Source organism: Phacochoerus africanus, chromosome 2 (genome assembly GCF_016906955.1).
Source record: "Phacochoerus africanus isolate WHEZ1 chromosome 2, ROS_Pafr_v1, whole genome shotgun sequence".
Lineage (NCBI taxonomy): Eukaryota > Metazoa > Chordata > Mammalia > Artiodactyla > Suidae > Phacochoerus > Phacochoerus africanus.
In genome coordinates, this window is record NC_062545.1 from 128,732,613 (window position 1) to 128,755,555 (window position 22,943).

The 22,943-nt window shown below is 40.4% G+C and overlaps 1 protein-coding gene and 1 long non-coding RNA gene across 5 annotated transcripts in view; both read right to left on the reverse strand.

Annotated features, from left to right (window-relative positions):
* TRIM69 (tripartite motif containing 69) overlaps nt 1-8,742 on the reverse strand; it is a 47,330-nt gene extending 38,588 nt beyond the window's left edge. For all 3 annotated transcript variants that reach the window (XM_047769450.1, XM_047769449.1, XM_047769447.1), the window contains exon 1: nt 8,336-8,742. In XM_047769450.1, coding sequence (XP_047625406.1) covers nt 8,336-8,341 — 6 coding nt within the window. In that variant the 5' untranslated portion in view covers nt 8,342-8,742. The remainder of the gene's footprint in view (nt 1-8,335) is intronic.
* A 6,984-nt stretch (nt 8,743-15,726) lies between these two features.
* Nucleotides 15,727-22,943, reverse strand: LOC125119467 (uncharacterized). Of its 2 annotated transcripts, XR_007133105.1 has the most exons (3): nt 20,901-22,943; nt 16,524-17,168; nt 15,727-15,911 (listed from the first exon to the last, which is right to left on the reverse strand). It is a non-coding gene; the product is annotated as an uncharacterized LOC125119467 (long non-coding RNA). The 2 variants fall into 2 exon arrangements; XR_007133104.1 differs by lacking the exon at nt 15,727-15,911 and having other exon boundaries at nt 16,206-17,168.

Here is a 22,943-nt window from a genome sequence, read left to right on the forward strand (position 1 = left end):
CCCTAGAAATGGCAAAAAGACAAAAAAAAAAAAAGAAAAAAGAAATGCAACTGATTTCTATATATTAATCTGTAGCCTCCTACTTGCTGAATTCATTTATCAGTTCTCGTAAATTTTGTGTGGAGTCTTTAGGGTTTTCTATGTGGAGTATCATGTCATCTGCATATAATGAAATTTTACCTCTTCCCTTCCAATTTAGATACCTAATATTTCTTTTTCTTATCTGATTGCTATGGCTAAGATTTTCAATACCATGTTGAATAGAAGAAGTGAAAGTAGGTATCCTTGCCTTGTTCCAGATTTTAGTGGAAAAGCTTTTAGCTTTTCACCATTTAATATTATATTGGCTATGGGTTTGTCATAATGGCTATTATTATATTAAGATAATGTTCCCTTTATAGCTACTTTGGTAAGTTTTTATCATGAATTGACTTTGAATTTTGTTAAATACTTTTTTCTGTATCTTTTGAGATGATCATGTGGTTTTTGTCTTTTCTTTTGTTTATGTAGTGTATCACATTGTTTCATTTATGTATGTTGAACTTCAGATGCATCCCACTTGGTCATGGTATATGATCTTTTTTATGTGTTGTTGGATTCAGTTTGCTAATAATTTGTTGAAAATTTTTACATCTATATTCATCAAAGATATTGGCCTGTAAATTTTTTCTTTTTTTTTTTTTTTTTTTTGGTGGTGGTGGTGGTATCAGGGTAATGGCTTCTCAGAATGTCATTGGGAGTGTTCACTCCTCTTCAATTTTGGGGGAGTTTGAGAAGGACCAGTATAAGTTCTTCTTTGTATATTTGGTCAAATTTGTCTGTGAAACCATCTAGGCCAGGACTTTTGTTTATAGGGAATTTTTAAATTACATGTTCAGTTTCATTTCTAGTGATCAGTCTGTTCAAGTTATCTATTTCTTCTTGATTCAATTTCTATCAAACATTTAAAGAAGAATTAACATCACTTCTTCTTAAACTCTTTCAGAATATAGAAGGGAACATTTCCTAACTCATTCTATTAGGCTAGCATTATCCTGATATTAAAGCCAAATAAAGACATCACAAGAAAAGAAACTAATTTTAGTTTTCTTTTCACAAGAGAATGAAAGGCAACTCACAGAATGGTTTCTCAGGGGTGGCGGGGTGGGGGGAGGCAAAATTTGCAAATCTTATACCTGCTAAGGGTCTAGTATCCAGAATGTATAAAGAACTCCTATAACTCAACAGCAAAAAGACAATTTAAAAATGAGCAAAGGACTTGAATAGACATTTCTCCAAAGAAGACAGACGGATGGCCAACAAACACATGAAAAGATGCTCAATGGCATTAGAGAAATAAAAAAATAAAAACTACATGAGATACCACATCATACCCACTAGGATTGTTAGATTTTTTTTTTTCATGGAAACAATAACGAATTAGAACCCTCATACACTGCTGTTGAAAATATGAGATGGTGCAGCTTCTGTGGAAGACAATTTGTTAGTTCCTCAAAAAATTAACCATAGGAGTTCCCGCTGTGGTACAGCAAGTTAAGGATCCAGCCTTGTCTCTTAGGCAGCATGAGTTTGATCCCCAGCCCAATGCAGTGGGTTAAGGATCCAGTGTTGCCACAGATGTGCTGTACATCACAGATGCAGCTTGGATTTAATCCCTGGCCAAGGAATTTTCATATGTTGTGGCCACAGCCAAAAAAAAAAAAAAGGAAAAAAAGTTAACCATAGAATTACCATATGACCCAACAATTCTACTCCTAGATATATACCCAAAAGAATTGAAAACAGATAGTCAAACAAACACTTGTGCACAAATATTAATAGCAGCACCATTCACAGTAGCTATAGACGGAAACAGCTGAAACATCCATCAGTTGATGAATGGATAAGCAAAATGTGGCATATCATTAAAATGAAAATTATTCAGTCATAGAAAGGAATGAAGCATTGACACATGCTACAGCAACATTATGCTACATAAAGGAAGCCAGACACAAAAGATCACATTTAATATGATTCCATTTATATATATGAAACACCCGGAACAGGTAAATTCATAAAGACAGAAAGCATATTAGTTGTTGCCAGAGGCTAGGGGAGGGAGAAACAGAGCGTGCCTTTTTTGGGGGGTAGGGGGGCCTTTTAGGCTGCACCCATGGCATATGGAGGTTCCCAGGCTAGTGATCCAACCAGAGCTACAGCTGCTGGCCACAGCCACAGCAACGCCAGATCCAAATCATGTCTCCGACTCTTACCACAGTTCATGGCAACGCTAGAACTTTAACCCACAGAGCAAAGCCAGGGATCAAACTTGCATCCTCATGGATGCTAGTCAGATTCATTTCCACTGAACCATGACAGAAACTCCCAAGAGAGTGGCTTCTTAATGGTATGGGGTTTCTTTTGGGGGTGATGAAAACATGTTGGAACTAGATAGAGGTAGTGGTTGCACAATATTGTCAATGAACTAAATGTCACTGAATTGTATATTTTTAAATGGTTAAAAAAATTTTTAAATGGTTACTTTCATGTTATGTAAATTTTACTTCAATTAAAAAAGATTGGAGCTTTATCTGACTCCAAAGTCAGAATTTTTATGCTGAACAGTATCCTGCTTTGCAGAATTCTATATTTTAGCTATTATCATCAAAAGGAGCCAGCAGAAGTGGCTTCGATCTCAATACTTCAGAGTCTAATGAAATAAACATTCAGCAATGCCAGCTCTGTTCTAATCCCATATTTGCTGGGGCATGAAATGGGTAAGATAGAGGCTCCACCCAAGAGCTGCTCAAATCTGAGTTTCTACTGGCATTGTGGCAAAGTACAATTGGAATCCCCTTGCCTATTCTTCCTCATAAGCATATGAATGAAAAACCCAGCCCACAGAACCAAGCTCCATACCCCGCCCCCCGCCCCCACCCCTACACACAGCTGCCCTTTGAGCGCATATTTGCCTGTGGGAGCTACGAAGGCCCTTGTGGTCGGCTCACAATCTTTTGGACAGGTAATTTTATAGTCATGGATACATGGCATGTGGTTTAAAGTAGGAGAGAGCATAAACTCCTTGAGCTCATGGACTCCTCCTCTTGTAAAGAGGATCATAGCTCGAGGCATGGGCCTCCCATTGTCCAGACCTCAGGGTGGTACTGCCCTCCACATTCCACTCACACTCATTCTTTCTCATCTGAGCACTAACCATGACTTGAGCCTGGAATCAGCAAGGAGAGGCTGGCTCAAAAGCAGGCCTGGAGTTTCAACTCAGAGGCCATGTTCTGACCAGAACTGAATTCTTAGAGTCTCAGGGGCCCTGTAGGGTTTGCCTGATCTAGCTGTCTGAAGATATTTTCATCTGCTGCAGTTACTAAAATGATTTTGTCCACCTTAGACTTATAAATGCCAGCATCCACTACTTCCAGTATGTATCATTACCTACTCTGTGCATTCTTATCCTTTCCTAAAGGGTAAAGCTAAAAGGCTGTGATTCAGGGGTATAAAAATAGGGACAGGAGTTCCAGTCATGGCGCAGTGGTTAACGAATCCGACTAGGAAACATGAGGTTGCAGGTTCGGTCCCTGGCCTTGCTTGCTCAGTGGATTAACGATCTGGCATTGCCGTGAGCTGTGTTGTAGGACGCAGACGCAGCTCGGATCTCATATTGCTGTGGCTCTAGCGTAGGTCGGCGGCTACAGCTCCAATTGGACCCCTAGCCTGGGAACCTCCATATGCCGCGGGAGCGGCCCAAGAAATAGCTAAAAAGAAAAAAAAAAAAAAAAATAGGGACTGATGGAGTTGCTGTCGTGGCTCAGTGGTTAACGAATCCGACAAGGAACCATGAGGTTGCGGGTTCGATGCCTGGCCTTGCTTAGTGGGTTAAGAATCTGACATTGCCATGAGCCATGGTGTAGCTTGCAGACACGGCTCGGATCTCACATTGCTGTGGCTCTGGCATAGGCTGGCAGTTACAGCTCCGATTGGACCCCTAGCCTGGGAACTCCATGTGCCACGGGAGTGGCCCAGGAAATGGCAAAAAGACAAGAAAGAAAAAAAAAAAAACAGGGACTGAGATGAGACCTCCTCAAAGTAGGAGTATAATTTGTATAAAGGAGATAAGTATGTTTTAGGGGGACATTATAGATAGGTCCCTGATGCTTGACTAGGGGGTGTGGTCAAGGGAAGTATCTAGGATATCTAAGAGGGACTTAAAAGACCAGATCTTAGGCAGATGAAAGAAAGATTATTGTGAGGAGGAAATGAAATGTTAAATATACGTATACTGTTTTGTAATTTGCATATTGTTTCCTATGAAGGATGAAAAACTTAAATATAGACAGAAGACTTATTATGAGGCAGAATCTCTGAGAATTGGTCCATGGGTTACTGTCATGTTCTTGAGACGGAAAGTAGAACTCAGAACTTGCTCTGACACTTGAGTCAATGGTAGAATCGAGGAAATCCAGAATTCTAATCCTAAAACCAGAGCTGTCTCTGTCTGCTGTACATCCCCTTGAAAATTTGAGTATACAGAACTGCTTTATTATTCATTCCTAATCCTCCATTCCCAGTTATAAGTTTGTATTTGCCTCTACTTTGGGACTTAATTTCACTCATACTCGAATCTGTGCTAGTCAAGAGAACGTGACTAAAAATCCTTTGCCTCACCCATTCTCACTGATGACTATTTTTCTGTTGCTCTCTTTCCATACCTAGATTTGAGTCCCTAGACCTTTGCTCCCTAGTTTCCCACACTGCCTGTGTTCCTTAACCCTGACACCTCATATCCCCAAGCCTGGGTCTTCCCTGACTGGGCTTAATATAGCCATTTTCTCTTGGAAGATTACCTCTTGGAATAGTGATTCTTTGAAGCTCCTATCGGACAAATATTAGAGTTTCTCATTCTAGTCTCCATTTCTCTTAGTTTCCTTCTCCTATTCGCTAACTCTGTAGTTCTTTGTCCTTTGCTCTGGACATTTCCCCTACCATTGTTTTATAGATGCTACTTATTTTTTGTTTATTTAAACATTGAATGAGGTGAATCAGTTATTTGCAAGAGACTTGCAAGAGGGTGGAGGCAGGATCATTTTTAAGATGATTTTCTTTATGAAACAGTCTGTGCATGAGTTCTTATAGCCCTTTCTTTTCTCCATGATCAGCATTGCAGGGTTGCTTATAATGCAGAGTCTATGTCCCTCACTCTGCCTCACCAACAGACTGCCTCCTACAAATATGGCTGTTTGTCCTTGTCCAGCGCTCCATCTTCCCTAGATCTTAAATCTTTGTAACAAATGGGTATAAAAAAAAAAAAAGCTCCTACATAGCCAGCTTTCCTGTTCTCATTATTCAGTACAAGGACTTATGGGTCTTGAGTTACTTTCCTTGGAAAGCTGATGTCACTCTCACTTTATAAAATCTGTATCTGTAGGCATCCATTATCATGTTCCTGATTGACTTTCACTGTATTGGGCAGTACTTAATCATAGGTGGTTGTCCAGGCTTACAGATGTCTCTAGTTACATTATGAATAGTGCTTGTCTATCTTTCATTCTCCCTGTGGTTTTGAGTTAAAGAAGGATGCCTTTTCAAGAGGAGAAAAACATCAGTTTTTATTCTGCCATTTGAAAACCAAGGCTTAAATTGTTTTTGACAATTTATCCAATCTTTTCATGTATTCAGAGAAGGGCTGTGGGAAGAGAATGGGAAAGATATTTCAACATATTCCCCATGTATCATCTAGACCACATTGAGTAATGGACTTTCAGCAGTAATCAGGGTGGATGCCTCTCTTCAAAAATTACAAGTTGAATTTTCCTCCAGCAACAGGAATAAGGACCCAAAGTCAATATTAAGCAGTATTATAGGAAAGGCTATGTGCTATTCTTTCTCCCCTCAATTTGTTTTTTTGGGGGGGGTCTTTTGTCTTTTGTCTTTTTAGGGCTGCATTTGCGGCATATGGAGGTTCCAAGGTTGGGGTCGAATTGGAGCTGTAGGTTCCAGTCTATGCCACAGTCACAGACAGCAACGCGGGATCCGAGCTGCGTCTGTGACCTATACCACTGCTCACGGCAATGCCGGACCCTCAACCCACTGAGCAAGGCCAGGGATCAAACCCGCAACCTCATGGTTCCTAGTCAGATTCGTGGACCTCTGAGCCACGACGGGAACTCCTCCAGTTTTGTGTTTTTTCAAAGGACCCCAGAATTCAGAATTCTCTACAACATGTTTCAAACTCATATTTCTAGTCTTATTTCCTACAGTTCTGTCATACAGTGAGAATTTTTAATTTGCCATCCTTTTGCATATTAATGATTCATTTAATTCCATTAACCAAAGATAACAAATGCTTTTCTAAAAGATTATTCGATTTTATTTTGTATTAGGCTGAATGAAAAATTCTGTGAAAGAGGAAAAAATATATATTTATTCTCCATCCTCTCTCAATATGTGCCTAGAGGATCAAACTCAGAAAATTATGCCCATCAGGGAGCATGAAAGGACAAAAATTATTGCATTTTAAGCCTTGTAAGACTGTCTTGAAAACTTTAAAATTAGATACATTCTGTATAAGATGAAACTTGTGGTAGAACCTGGCCAATTGGAAGTGATTTAAGAGAAAGGCTTGCCTACCAGAACCAGTTTTTAATCTACATGAATGCAGTATCTTTTGGAAGTGGATGCCACTTAGGAATTTATTTGATGTGTTTTATACATATATTTAAAATAGATTAGTGGTTTCTAGGACTGGGGCAAGTGGGAAATGAAGAGTGATTGCTAATGATATGGAATTTTGGGAGAGATGAAAATGTTCTAAAACTAGGTAGTGATGATGGTTGTACAGTTTTGTGAATACGCTAAAAAACCACTGAGTTGTAAGTTTAGAAGGGTGAATTTTATGATATGAAAATACATATTTAATGTTATTAATCGTTGACATAATTGAATTGTTAACTCATTTTGCCAGTTGAGGTTTTGGCAGTTACCCTGACTTTCAAAAATACAGCCTCTGCTATAAAACAAGGGATACTTTTACTCATATTAGCTAATATTTTCTGAGCACTCCTTGTGCAAAATGATTTCCACACATTAATTCTCACATAAGTTTATGGAAAAGATATTCTCATGTAAGTTTATAGAAAAGATATCCCAGTTTTAAGAAAATTGAAGCTTAAAGTGGTTAAATAACTTGCCAAAGCAACACAGTAATTAAGTAGTGGAGTGGGGATTTGAACTGTTTATCTGACCCCAAAACACATATCCTAATCACTGAGTCACCAGAGAGCCAGTCAGTGTTTTGTGAAATTGAATTTATTAAATGGGTCAAATTCGTGAGGCAAAAAAGCTACAATTTCCCACAGCTTTAGAGGGAAGAATAGAATTGGAAACCAAAGAAGACTCTGAAGTTTTTCTACCTGGATATCTTAGGAAATCACGCCCACTGATAGCCCCTTAAGGAACGTCTGTCTAACTTTAAGGCAGAGGGAGAGAAATTCATCTCTCTAAAGCCCACGGCTGGCAGAAATCACTTTCTAAGAAAGCCCATCCTCTTCCTCTCACTACCAAGCATATTCTCCTAGAACAGAGAAAAAGCAAGGAGTAATGAAGTACTTGGAAATTTGCAGAAGAAATACTTATTTTTTCCCCAAGGTTTTTTTTTTTTGTTGTTGTTGTTTTGTTTTGTTTTTGCTGAGAAGTTTTGGATTGTGAAATCATGGTTACTAAAATATTTAAGGGAACATGTTTTTTGGTAAGGGCATTTCTTGCATATTTAAGAGCATTTGCTGCTCTGCTTTTATTCCTTCAAAGAAATGTTTTTAAAACTCTAATGGATTTTTTTTTCTTTTTAGGGCCACACCCATGGCATATGCAAGGTCCCAGGCTAGGGGTTGAATCGGAGCTGTCTGTAGCTGCTGGCCTACACCACAACCACAGCAACATGGGATCTGAGCTGCATCTGCAACCTACACCACAGCCCATGGCAACACCAGATCCTTAATCCACTGAGCAAGGTCAAGGATGGAACCTGTGTTCTCTTGGATGCTAGTCAGATTCATTAACTGCTGAACCATGACAAGAACTCTGTTTTCAATCTAAAATAATAGTGATTGCATTAATAAGGAAAGTACATTTTTGTATAGTATTTAATTTTTTTCAAAAGTTTGTGATGGGTTTCATTACTTTCCTACCAACCTCTATTCTCTAAATTCTCAATTGTTCCAAGTCCAAGAGAGAATATAGAAGTTATAAGGTGCCACAAGTGAACTATTTCCTTGAATTTTATTTCATGCTCTTAGAGCCACACCCTCTTCTGTGATCTGGTTTTCTACATCATGCTTAGGAAACTTACCTCCATGAAGCCACCAGGGGGCAGAGGCAGGTTCTTGACCAGAGCTTGATAGGCCTAGGACAGCTGCAGAGCTGGAGTCTGTGACCTGTTAATTTGCTAAGAATGGGCCCAGAGCATGACAGAAGGAGGGAAAGTTCAGGAGCTGGGGAGAAGGAGAAGGCCAGAGTGAGGTCTGGCAGATTCCGTGACAGTTTGTCAGTTGCTTTGATCATCATTTGCTTAAGAGAATGAGAAAGCCTTTCACTGGGATGGCCTACTGGCCCACTATTTTTTGTGGGGCAAGGAAAGGCAACTTATTTAGATTTGAGGTAGCAGTCTAATCTTAAGGGTCACATATCCCATTTTTGATCTAGGGTGTTCTACAAAAGAGGAAATAAACATTATAATCTGCCTATAAGTCTAACAAATGAGAACTAACCACCTCATCCATGCTTTAATCATGGCATTGAGACAGCAGCTAAGCGGCTTTAACAGAGAGCTATTCCACCTCTCAGACCTCACATTCCATTGAAACAGCTTGGACTCTATCTCTGAGGAAGTAACAGATGCCTGGAAAACTGCAGACCATAGGTGTTTTGCCAAATGTCCCTGGGAATATGGGAGTGGAATACAACACCAGCTGAGAGCCATAGCTTTACACATTTCTATAATACCCTAGATCTTTGTACATGCTTGTACATAATTATTTTAATTGTTTGATTGCATGTCTGCCCCTTCTCTAAGTTGTGAACAACTGCTGGGTTGTGCTGTGTTTTGTTTACCTTGATAGTACATGGCACTCACTGGATCAAATTCTTTGTCAAGTAAATGGCTATGAAATGCCGATGACCTAGAAATCATGTCCCTATGTGAAAAAAAAATTTTTTTGTTTCATCTTGAATGTTTGTTGTTGGCTTAAATCTTTAACAATGTTTAGTAAACAAGAATACTAGCCTAGGGAGTTCCCATTATGTCTCAGCAGTAACGAACCCAGCTAATATCCATGAGAATGCAGGTTCTATCCCTGACCTCCCTCAGTGGGTTAAGATCTGGCATTGCCACGAGCTATGGTGTAGGTCACAGATGCAGCTTGGATCTGGTGTTGTGGCTGTGGTGTAGGCTGGCAGCTGCAGCTCCGATTCAACCCCCAGCCTGGGAACTTCCATATGCCTCCAAGTACGGCCCTAAAAAGATAAATAAAATATAATATAAAATAAAATACTGGCCTAGAAGAGAGAAGCCTAGTCTCCCACCAGGACAATGAATAACTTTGGCTAAGATGTTTAACTCCTATGGGCATCAGTTCTTCCATCTGTAAATTATGAATTCCTAAGATTCCCCTTCTACCTCCAAAGTGTGTGATTCCAAAACATGTATAGTAAGAGGTCCCAAATCTTACAAAGGGGCACTTCAAGTTTTTGTTTCACTATTTGAAAACAAAGTTTTGGGAAGAGGGGCAGTGGACAGTGATGTTTAATAACCTGCATACCAGATTTTACTGCATAATGGGTATCGGGTGAGAAACAAAAACAAAGTCATAAACTAAAGATACTTTTCTTTTCCCTTCAATTTTATCATATATTAAATAGAAATAATAACACTTCCCTTACAGGATTGTTGTAAGAATTAAATGAGATGATGTATATAAAATGCTTAACAGTACTTGGCACACAGCACTCAATAAATGGCCATGGCTATTATTGTTATTGCACTAACATTGGTATAGAAAATGGTTTTAAAATTTCTGCTCCCTCAAATTAACTTTCTGTCTTGAAATATAACAAGAAATATAAGTAGGTATTAATCTTCAAGAACTCCAGTGGGGCTAAGTTATAAAGTTTGGTTTTCCATCTTCTAGACTCCAAGGAAGCTAGTGAGAAGTCAGAGTTATTTCCTCTTTTATGCCTCAGCAGCACCTAGCAGATATTTCAATCATAGCTTTTATTACACTGCATTATTTCTTTCATTGTATTATAGCTATTTATTTTCACATTTCTTACCCACTAGCTGTGAGTTTCTTGAAGACTGTCTCATTCCCTTTTAAATTACTTTTTAATATAGGCCTACCACACTATCAAAATTTAATAAACACTACGTAAATGAGCAGATGAGTAAATGATTAATAAATGGTCTATGCCCAGCAATGCACTGCACCTTCTCTTTTCTGGTTGGAGAACAGAGTAGCTGTTGTGTCTGTGACTTGGGTCTATTCTGAGGAAAGAAAGAAAGAAGTTTGTTCTCTAAAGGCCCTCATCTCAGCAAGGAAACCAAGTACTGTAGGTAACTGTTGCCTCTATCTTGTCACATCACACCAACAGCCCTCCTGTCCTCCCTTTAAAGGGTCAGTGATGCTGGCAGAGTCACACCTGGGGCCACATGCCTTCTCCATGCCACTCCACAGAAGAAAGGAGTATGTCCTGTAGGATGTTTTTGCCTAATGAAAGCTAAGGGGGCAGGGAAGGCCCCATATCAAATGCTACCATGATTATTGTCCCCCATATGGGAGGGTTTCCGTGTTAGAGCTATCTATAAATGATCTCTGGATAGTGAAAAAGATTTCCTCAAAGTTAGAAACCTATCTGCAAAATATCATGAAACTGAACTATGAAATTGGAGGTGGAAAAAGAAAACTACATTTTACTTTCAAAGTACTATGTTCTAAAATAAATGTATAAAACTGTTATAAAGAAGGCTGGCAGCAGAGCCCACTGTTCGTAAACATGAATATCTCTTTAAGAACCACCAGTAGAACCCAATCTTGCCTATCAGCCTCACATCCCACCCTAGCAAGAGAAAACTGGAGGGGTCCAGGATTGGAGGGCGCTAGGATAGAAAGGCTTACAGACCAAGACCTGTGCCCTCCCTGAGACTTTCCTTGGTCCTGAGTCTCCCTGAGGCTGTCAAAAAAGCCAAGGAGGAGTTCCCGTCGTGGCGCAGTGGTTAACGAATCTGACTAGGAACCATGAGGTTGCCGGTTTAGTCCCTACCCTTGCTCAGTGGGTTAATGATCCGGCGTTGCCGTGAGCTGTGGTGTAGGCTGCAGACGTGGCTCGGATCTCACATTGCTGTGGCTCTGGCATAGGCTGGTGGCTACAGCTCCGATTTGACCCCTAGCCTGGGAACCTCCATATGCAGCGGGAGCAGCCCAAGAAATAGCAAAAAGACAAAAAAAAAAAAAAAAAAGCCAAGGAAACCAGTAGTTCCCTACTGGCTTTTGAACCCTGTGCACCTGGGGAAGTGCTGTTGCTGCTGCCTGCTCTCATTGCAGGGAGACCACTGTTTTAGAGACAAGATACTGAGCCAGCGATACCATTGAAACCTAATTTACTCTGTTAACACTCCCGAGGATAGTCATACCAGTATGCAGATTTTAATAGCTAATTGATATAGCTAAACTTTTAGGAAACCTAAAAGTTTATCCCTCTGAATAATTTTAGGTTCTCTGAGAATAACTTGTTTCTTCTGGCAGCAAGAATGAATTCAGGAGTTCCCGTCGTGGCGCAGTGGTTAACAAATCCGACTAGGAACCATGAGGTTGCGGGTTCGATCCCTGGCCTTGCTCAGTGGTTTAAGGATCTGGCGTTGCCATGAGCTGTGGTGTAGGTTGCAGACTCGGCTCGGATCCCGCGTTGCTATGGCTCTGGCCTAGGCCGGTGGCTACGGCTCCGATTCGACCCCTAGCCTGGGAACCTCCATATGCCGAGGGAGCGGCCCAACAAATGGCAAAAAGACAAAAAAAAAAAGAATGAATTCATTGTTGATCAGACAATAGAAAGAGAAATGATTGAGAAATAGCTCCAACTTCTCCACTCTCTCTCCCTTAACCCCTTTCTTCAACAGCTCAGTTTCAATCTGTGGTTGATAAAACCCCCACATATTATAGATCAAGAGGTTTGGCTTTAGTTCTCTGCTTTAACCTCAGAGAGCATTAGGAAATGGCAAATTAAAATTGCCAGCTTGTATCACTGTGAGGCTAACTTGTTCTAAAGCTAAATCAGTCATCAAGTGGATAAATTTAATTGTGCAGCCTCCTCTAATCCACTTATACTCTGGTCATATGAGCTTCTACTTTTCCAAAAAGGTACCTGAAAGCTAAATCCAAACTGCCACAGCTATTCCCTCACTTCCCATCACTGCCACCTCAGATCAACAACCATATCCCAAGAACTGCCGTAGCTCAAGAGACTTGGACATCTCTGCTGGCTGTGCTAAGATGAAACTGATAACATCAAGGGCAAGAGAGTACCAGTACATTACCACATCCCTCAAACCAAGGTTACTTCATCCTTTTTCTTATACATTTCATAAAACGCACTTCTATTTGGAGAGGAAAATTAACACCAGAATCTTTCCTTCCTAATTCTACCTCCATGTTTTCCCCTCAGTTTTCAAACAGTATCTTCATCCTTCACTGCTGTCATGCTGAGTCCTTAGGAATCTTTCTTTGGAGGCTCTCCTTCAGACCCTTTAATGGTTCCTTAGCAACTATAGAATAAAATCTAAACTCCATAACACAGCACACAATGCTCTACTCATGATGTGACCTTAATCTTTTTCTTTTTCTAGCTTTAGTTCTCACTTCTTCCCAAAGTCATATCATTAGTCAGCCAAGTTATTCACACTAATGTGCCCTGTGGCAGCTCCCTTCAGCTTTTGCTCTTACATCATGTTGGGTCCCTGCTGTTGCATAGATGTATACCTTGACTGTCTGTGATGTGTGAAGTCCCTATAGTATGCCTGGAACATAGTTATTTAATAAAAAGCAGGTGTACCTTCTTCCTTCAAATCTTTTTTTTTCCTCGTCTTTTGTATTTTTAGGGCCGCACCCGCGGCATATGGAGCTTCCCAGGCTAGGGGTCGAATCAGAGCTGTTGCCACTAGCGCGCCAGAGCCACAGCAACGCCAGATTTGAGCCGCATCTGCAAACTATACCACAGCTCATGGCAATGGCGGATGCTTTACCCACTGAACGAGGCCAGGGATTGATCCTGAAACCTCATGATTCCTAGTCAGATTCGTTTCCCCTTCGCCACAATGGGGAACTCCAATTCTTAAGAGAGATAATCTGTCATGCTCCCACTAAAATAAACTCTTGATCCTTGCCTCGTTGATTATACTCCACGTATCCCTATTAATCTTTCTTCCCTGATGAGCTGGGCTAGACTATGAAGTAATAAAAGTCAGTGTCCTTTGAGTTCCCGTTGTGGCTCAGTGGTAGCAAACCCAACCAGTACCAGGAGGATGCGAGTTCGGTCCCTGGCCTCGCTCAGTGGGTTAGGTATCCTGTGTTGCCATGAGCTGTGGTAGTAGGTCACAGACTCATCCCAGATCCCTCATTACTGTAGCTGTGGCATAGGCCTGCAGCTGCAGCTCTGATTCCCTAGCTTGGGAACTTCCATATGCTACACGTGCAGCCCTAAAAAGAAAATAAAAAAGAAAAAGTGACAGTGTCCTCAAACATATCTATGGTGATAGTAATTTAAAAAGTGGTTGCCTGTGGGGGATAGGGATTGACTAGATGGGCGCTTTCTGGAATGATGGAATTGTTCTTCATATTAACTGGGATTTTGGTCATATGAATATATACATTTTCCCCATTGCCCCAACCCACCTAATTATACACTGAAGATTGGTAAATCTTTTTTTTTTTTTTTTTGCCTTTGAGGGCCATACGTGTGGCCTATGGAACTTCCCAGGCTATGTGTCAAATCAGAGCTACAGCTGCAGGCCTATGCCACAGCACACCAACACAGGATCTGAGCTGCATCTGTGACCTACACTGCAGCTCACAGCAATGCCAGATCCCCAATCCACTGAGCAAGATCAGGGATCGAACCCACATCCTCATGATACTAGTCAGATTCATTTCCGCTGTGCCACAATGGAAACTCCAAGATTAGTAAGTTTTTCCCTATCTGTAAAATTTATCTCAATTTTTCAGAAAAGTCAGAATCCTTTCTATTTTTCCCTCTAACACAGAGATCAAAAACTCAAATGTTTGCATAAGTTTGGCAGATAAGATAAATATGTTGTGGACTAGATAGAACACAAGAGGAGGGTAAGATAAATATGTTGTGGACTAGATAGAACACAAGAGGAGGGTCGAGGGCTCCTGGCAAGCTGGAGAGAATATGCTCTTTTTCCTGATCACATGGACAATACATGTAAAAGCTGAATCTGTATTTAACAGCTACTTCAGGTGTTGCGATCATTAGCCAAGTTTGTGATACATTGTGCTGTATCACAGAGAAATTAATAATCTCCAAAGTGAAAAGCATAAGATAGTCTATTGAAATGTAGGAATTTATACATCTAATTATTTAGAACTTTTGCCTTTTTTGTTATTTTTCTTCCTCATTTCATTTTGGAACATACAGAGAAACCCACAGAGCATACAAAGATACCACATTTATCTTGCACATCCTGTGCCATGTCAGACAACTGACATCTGGAGTGTGGGACATTGCAGAGAGTGCATTGAAGAGAATACAGACATGATGCTGGGATAGGCACTGCTCCATTGACATGACTGAGCCTCCACAGAGGAAAGCAACATTGCTACAACCACTGTAATTACAGAACAAACTTAACGGTACATTTCGTTCTGAAGGATAAGGAGTGAGCACAGAAGAAATCACATTCTCTATAATTTTAAAATGCAGACCGAAATCTGAGTCTTATGTGATTTTCTTCAAAAGAAAAAAGAGCTAGTGCGTGCGTGTGAGGGTGGTGGTGTAGGGAGTGGTTGCGAGGAGGGCTTCTCAAGTTCTGCGATGCAGCCAGGCTGCTGGAGGAGCTAGGATGGCAATGCAGTATTTCTTCACAGAGAAGCATGCCAATTTGTTGATTAGCTGACCAATGTGGTGGAAGGCAGTCTTTGGCACAACAGGTCAGAGAGAACAGAACCACGATTTTAGATTCCAGTGTGTTTAGACAACTCCTCAGGCTGGTTTCAAAAGCTACTAGGATTCCCAGCAGGCCACGGTGCCTGCCCATATACCCACCTCCACCCTGCTGATTGGAGTCAGAAGGACTGAATTCCTTCTACTGCAATGAAGTCAGGAAATCCAGAGAAACTAGGAGATATCACTCTTCATGGTCCATTAATTAAAACAAAGTTTCCACTGGGAGTTCCCATGTGGCGCAGCAGAAACAAATCTGACTAGTATCCATGAGGATGCAGGTTCAATCCCTGGCCTTGCTCAGTGGGTTAAGGATCCGGCGTTGCTGTGAGCTGTGGTGTAGGTCACAGATTCAGCTCAGATCCTGCATTGCTATGGCTGTGGTGTAGGGTGGCGGCTGTAGCTCTGATTCACCCCCTTAGCCTGGGAACTTCTGTATGCCATGGGTGCAGCCCTAAAAACCAAAAAAAAAAAAAAAAGGTTCCACTGCTCTAAATAATACCCAATATAATGGTTGCTTAAACCGGAATGAAGTTTATTCATCTTTCAAGTAAAAGCCCAAACTTGTAGGTGCTCGGGTTTACAAAGTTGTCAGTCTTTCAGGTTCCATCCATCTTCTTGCTCCATCATCTCTAGGATGTTGCCCTTATTTACATGACCCAAAATCCCACATGTGGCCAATTAAAACTTGATTGCTATGAGAAAGAAAGGAAAATTTGCTTTGAGGACAACCACCGGTCTCTGGCACACTATGACAACCAAGTCCACCCCTGCAGCACGAAACAAATCAAAAGTAGCCTTGGAGTTCCTGCTATAGCACAGTAGGTTAAGAATCCTACTGCCATGGCTAGGGTGGATCCCCTGCCCACACAGTGGGTTAAGAAATCCAGCATTGCCACAGCTGTGACATAGGATTCAGTCCCTGGCCCAGGAACTTCCATATGCCATGGGTGGAACCATTAAAAAAAAAAAAAAAAAGTCTCATAGTATGTAGGAAATGAAAGACTTTTTAATATACTCCAGAGAGCAATTTTTCAAATCAGGCTTTTTGAGCTCAGTGCACTGAATGCCAACAACCCATAGCTTCTGCATAAGGACATGGAAAAATCCAGCTAGGGTGTCTGTCTGTCCTAAGCAACATAGTACACATCATATATAAATGCTGTGGTACTGATGGCAGCTGATTTTTTTTCAAACGAACTGGGCAATTTGTATTATGTTTAAGGGAAGTACACAGGCACTGCCTACAGAAGATATGGCCACATTCTGTCATTTACTCAGTTCAGTCTCTGAGTACCCATACTTACAAATTCAATACCATATATAACCAGATACCGAGCCATTTAAAGTTTTTTCTTCCAGGGCATTATGGTAGGCACTGTTGGTCACATATACATCTCTGTCCCTCATCAAGCCCTCCTTATCACTGCCCACACAGCTGCCAGCTTGGCCTTGTTTCCCCTTGACCTCCTCCTTTCTTCAGTAATCACAACGGACTCATGGTGAGTTAGGTCGATCACTGCAGGCTCCAGAGATTCACAAGTGAGGTTAACTATTTCATCACTTTCTCCAAGTTCTAACAGTTCTGCTTCCAAGATCACCTCAGGAATTGTGCTCCCTATCCCAGCTGTACGGAATTCTCATGTCTATCTGGACTTGACCCTGGTACCATAGGACATTTTTGTGTTCATTGTGCTTTTTGGATCCAGTCTTCAGAGAAATAAGTGACGTGTGCTAAAGTTTACAGTGAATGCTAAAGTCCTCAGTGTCTCACAGCTGCTGGCCAGTCACCCTCTGACATATAAGAATTTAGAGCCCAGATTTTCCAGGATATTTGAATTCTGATTCTGATCCCATTCCTATCTCTTCCTCCACAACTGCTGTGTTCCCATAGTGGGGTAGGGTGAGTCTTCTGAGAACCACTTATGAGAAAACACAATTTGAATTTTTAACTGAAAAAAAGAGAGAAAAGTTAAGCATTAGTAATATTTAAAATAAGACTGACAGAGCATAACATATAGAGATATATAGAAAATATGTATACTCAAAAAATTTTGATAACTATGCATTTAAACAAAGTCTAATTTTTGTGTTCCTCCTCATTCCATCCCCTGATGGTAGTGGGGAGAAGGAGAAGCCCACCAGGCACTTACACTAAGAGAAGCACAAAGTCATTAAACCAGGAAAGGATCATTACTTTATCCAAGATCCATTATGAGGATCTCAAGAAAACATTTATTTTTTTCAAAGTAAAAATGGAGAAACTAAAAAACTCTTTATATTGAGTTTCTAATAGCAAAGAAGAAATTAACTATTGAGGGTAGATGAAAAAATGTCCACCTTCACTAATCATTAGAGAAATGCAAATCAAAACTAAAATGAGGTGTTGCCTCACTTTGGTCAGTATGGCCATCATCAAAAAAGTCTACAAATAGGAGTTCCTGTCATTGCTCAGTGGTTAACGAATCTGACTAGGAACCATGAGGTTTTGGGTTTGATCCCTGGCCTTGCTCAGTGAGTTAAGGATTCGCTGGTGTAGGTCGCAGACGTGGCTCGGATCCCAAGTTGCTGTGGCTCTGGCGTAGGCCGGTGGCTACAGCTCTGATTCAACCCCTAGCCTGGGAACCTCCATATGCTGAGGGAGTGGCCCAAGAAAATGGCAAAAAGACCAAAAAAAAAAAAAAAAAGTCTACAAATAATAGGGAGTTCCCCCTTGTGGCTCAGCAGTAATAAACCTGACTGGTATCCATGAGGATGCAGGTTCAATCCCTGTTCTTGCTCAGTGGGTTAAGTATCCAGTGTTGCCATGAGCTGTGGTGTAGGTTGCATATGTGGCTTGGATCCTGTGCTGCTATGGCATAGGCCGGCAGCCGCAGTTCCAGCTCTGATTTTTCCTCCATCCTGGAAACTTCCATATGTCATAGGTGTGGCCCTAAAAAAAAAAAAAAAAAAGTCTACAAATAATAAATGCTGGAGAGGGTATGGAGAAAAAGGAACCCCCCTGCATTGTTGGTGGGAATGTAAAATGGTACGGCTGCTATGGAGAACAGTATGGAAGTTCCTTAAAAAACTAAAAATAGAGATACCATATGATCCCACAATCTCATTCTTGAGTATATATCCAGAGAAAACTATAATTCAAAAGGATACATGCACGCGTGTTTATTGTAGTAATATTTACAATAGCCAAGACATGGAGGCAGTCTAAATGTCCATCAACAGATAAACAAAGAAAGAATACACACACACACACACACACACACACACACACACACACACGCATACACACTCTGGGCTATTACTGAGCCATAAAAAAGAATGAAATAATGCCATTTGCAGCAACATGGATGGACATAGAGATTATCATACCAAGTGAAGTAAGCTAGACAGAGACAGATATCATATGATATCGCTTATATGTGGAATCTTAAAAAAAATGATACAAATGAACTTATGCATAAGACAGAAATAGACCCAGAGACATAGAAAACAAACTTATAGTTACTAAAGGGGAAATGGAGGGGAGGGATAAGTTAGGAGTTTGGGATTATCATATACACACTACCATGTATAAAATACCTCCAATTTGACCCCTAGCCTGGGAACTTCCATATGTCACAGGTACAGCCCTAAAAAAGCAAAAAATAAAAAAATAAAATAAAAATTAAATAGGTAGCCAACAAGGACCTACTGTATAGCACAAGGAAATAGACTCAATATTTCATAATAATCTATAAGGGAAAAGAATCTGAAAAAATATGTGTGTACATATATATATACACACACACATATACACATACATTTACATATATATGTATAACTGAATCAATGTGCTATCCACCTGAAACTAACACAAAATTGTAAATCAACAATTCTTCAATTAAGAAAAAAAAGGAATTAACTATTTAGTCCATGCATCTTGCCACGATTCCCTAACAGTGGCACCAAGTAGGGTTATGAAGAGTTTTATCCTAGATTCTTTCTAGGAAAGAGGGGATGGAGTTCAAGCATTTGCCAGAGAGAGATATGGTTTGAGTTGAGGCTCTGTGACTTTGGGGCATGTGACCTAGATTAAGATCTCAAAACCACTGCATAAAAATAATTTTTTAAAAGTATTTTGTAATTTTAAAAACTATATAATTAAAAAACCACATCATTAGTTATCACCAGGGAAACTCAAAGCAAAGCCATAATTAGATACCATTTCACACCAACTAGGATGGCTATAATTAAAAAGATAGATAATAACAAGTGTTCCCCCGACACAGAAGCATCAAAATACATAAAGCAAATATTAACAGACATAAAGGGAGCAATTGACAGTAACATCATAGTAGGGACTTTACACCATATACATCATACAATGGAGTATTATTTAGCAATTAAAATGAATAAGGTGCTGATGCTTGGTATAATATGGATGATTTTTTAAAACATTAAGTGACAGAAGCCGATCACAAAAGACCACATATTATATAATTCCATTTATATATCAAGAATAAGCAAATCCATAGAGATAGAAAGATTAGTGATTCATTAGGGCCAGGATGTGAGGGAAAATGGGGAGTGATGGCTAATCAGTACAGTGTTTCTTTTGAGGGGATGAAAATGTTCTTAAATTGAGAAAAATGGTTGCACAACACTGAAACCCACTCAATTGTACATTTTATTTTTTAATTTTTTAAATCAGAAAATATCTAATTTATTATTATAATAAGAATATAAATGGAAAAAATACTGAGAAAAGAATAATAAATCTAAACAATTGAAATTAGGGAATAACATTTTTTATGAAAAATAATCTTGACGTGTAGTTAACTTACAGTGTATTAGTTTTAGGTATACAGTACACTGATTCAGTTCTACAAACATATATATACACACACATATATATTTTTTCAGATTATTTTCCCTTATACTCAGTATTACAAAATACTGAGTATGGTTCCCTGTGCTATATAGTAGGTCCTTGTTGGTCATCTTGAATTTTACATTTTAAATAGGTGAATTGTATGGTTCGTAAATTATGTCTCAATAAAGCTCAATAAAGCTTTAACCAAAACAAACACCTAAGATGCCACAGTAATGATACACAAAAAAGGTGAGGGATGATCTGGATTTAGGCACAAGCACTAGTACCTGGTGAGGAGGTGTAGAGCTCCAGAATAAAACAGGGCAGCCCAGAGGAGGGTACAGTGCTCAAAGCTCTACCAGCTGCACCAACCTATTTAAGAGGCATTTCTTATCTTGGATCCCACAGACACCTGCCTCTAGTAGGATCACTACCCTCGTGATTGGCCTACCCCTCCTCTGCTCTGGGCCCAAGACTAAGAGAACCCTTGGGATGACACTAGGACCCTGAAAAGCGGTGTGCACCATGCTCGACTCCACCCAGGCACCTAGCAGCTCTTCAGTGATCTAGATATTTTGTCCTGTCCCTCCCTGAGCTGCCCGGTAGCTACCCAGGAAGAATAGGGCAGTAAGCGTGCGCTCCAGCAGCATGCCCCTTTGCAGCTTCTCCGTGCCTTGTGGTCTGTCCTCTTGGGACCAAGCCTGACCGAACCGAGCCCAGATGCCTGGCTACAGTGGGCCGGGAAAGAGGGCCCAGGAGCCAGAGGCCAGGGAATGCCAAGGACAGAAACGGAGAAGCAGAGGGAGGGGGCGGCGCGGGAGGAGGTACTCACGGTGAACACGCCCAGGCTGGCGGCAGGGCTCAGTGAAGAATAGAGCCAAGGTCATGAAGCCTGGAATCGCAGTCCTTATTCCCACCCCCTGGATGGTGGTAAACTCTGGGGTTTTCTGTTTTTAACCCTCTATTCTAGTTTCTCAACTGTGCAATCAAAAATCTGAGCCCAAGGTACTTCGTCATCAGTCTCTGGGCAGAAAGCGCTGTTCCAGGTTAGAAAAGGGGACTTTCCCATCCCTAGTCTTTCTCTGAAGTCTCGTGTTTCCTTAGAAAGAGGAAGGGCGGGACTGAGTTTAGTTGATGTTGTTGTTGGGTTTTTTTGGTTGGTTTTTAGGTGGTTGTTTTTTGAGGGGGGGGGGGGGGATTTTGTGGTCTTTTTGGGTTCTTTGTTTGTTTTCTTTTTTTCTTTTTCCTATCACTAGATAAGCAATTTTCACTGTCTAGAAAAGTGGTTCTCAGTGGAGGCAGTACGCCCCTCTAGGAGAAGTTTTGGGAATTAATAGGGCTGGTTTTGGTTGCTCCAGTGATGGGGGTCACTATGGGTATTTGAAAGCTAAGGGCGGGGAATGCCAGCCTACACACACGCATGCACGCACGCACACACACTCTTTCTCTCTCTCTCTGTCTTCCTCTGAAAAACAAACTTATAATCTTTATAACCTGGGCTTTACAATCACATATAAAAGTATGTTTCATCTTTCAGTTATTTTAAATTTTCTCCTTGATTATTTATTGACCATTTAATATGCCAGGCCCATATATAATGAGTTTTCTAGGAGTGCAACTACCAGGCAACTCGAAGATATGATTTTGGTTTGTTTTGGGAATTTTATGTAGAGACTTCAACCACTTCAGAGAAACATACCATAGCCAGCAATACCCAATCTGAATTGGAACCATTGATATAATGCAACCCTCAGTTTTCAGTGTCTTGGGTCACAGAAATTCGAGGCCAGTTGTGAGCATCTGACACTTCTTTCACCAGTGTAGTCAGTCTAGAGCATTCACATACTCAGTTGCTTATCTTTCATAATCAAATTAGTGAAAGGATCACCATTAAACAGTTGATATAAAAAGAAGCTATTGGATCTGATTGGAGTTGTAACCTCTAATCTACACTGGAGTCGTAGGGACTGTGCCCAACTCAGTACCAAGCCCAAGCCTAAGTACTGACTCCTTGTCCTAGAAATCTGGCAGATAAGACTCTAGTACGCAAGTGACCTGCTTACTGTGTCATCAACAGTTAGCAGTTCAGAACTGTTCATTTTACAGGTAAGGAAACTGAGGCCAGGAAATGTTATAAGATTTGAAAGAGGATGAACTATGACAGAGGCAGTACTAGACACTTTGGAAAATGCAGTTAGATTTTGTGAATGGGCTCTGAGCAAGATCATTCTCAGAAATCCTGAGACTGCCAGAAGAGAGCTCTGCCTGCAGGCTTACCTTTGGAGGAAGAGTCCACAGTGAGTGGGGACCATATTTTACCTAAGGCCTTTGGAAAAAGGAATTCCTCATTTCTTTTTTTTCACCAGCTCAGTGCCAAGAAGTTTTTCCTTGTACTTCCTTGCTGCAGTTTTTGATAATTTTACGTGTTCTAGTGAGCTGTGAAATGAAATAACCACTGGAAGTAAAATAAGTTGCCTAGAACTTTACATTTTACAGAGGTTTTATTATCATCATCCCCTTCTCAGAATAACTGTGAATGGAAAATGACTTAGACGCTCCATATTTATTAGGTGAATGATTGAGCAAATAAGTGAATAAATTTCATGATTTAGGGATAACTTTCGCATTTTATGGATAAAGTGACAGAGTCAAGACAGTAATAAGACTTTTCCAATTTCTTTTGTCGAGTTAGGATTCAGACTTAAACAGTGATATAACTTTTCCCCCATTTCTTTTGTGGAATTAGAATTTAAACTCAAGTGTAAGTTCAGTGGCATTCACACTTAGAAACAAGCTCTTAGAAACTTTGATTTTTTTTTTTTCTGTCTTTTTGCCTTTTCTTGAGCTGCTCCCACGGCATATGGAAGTTCCCAGA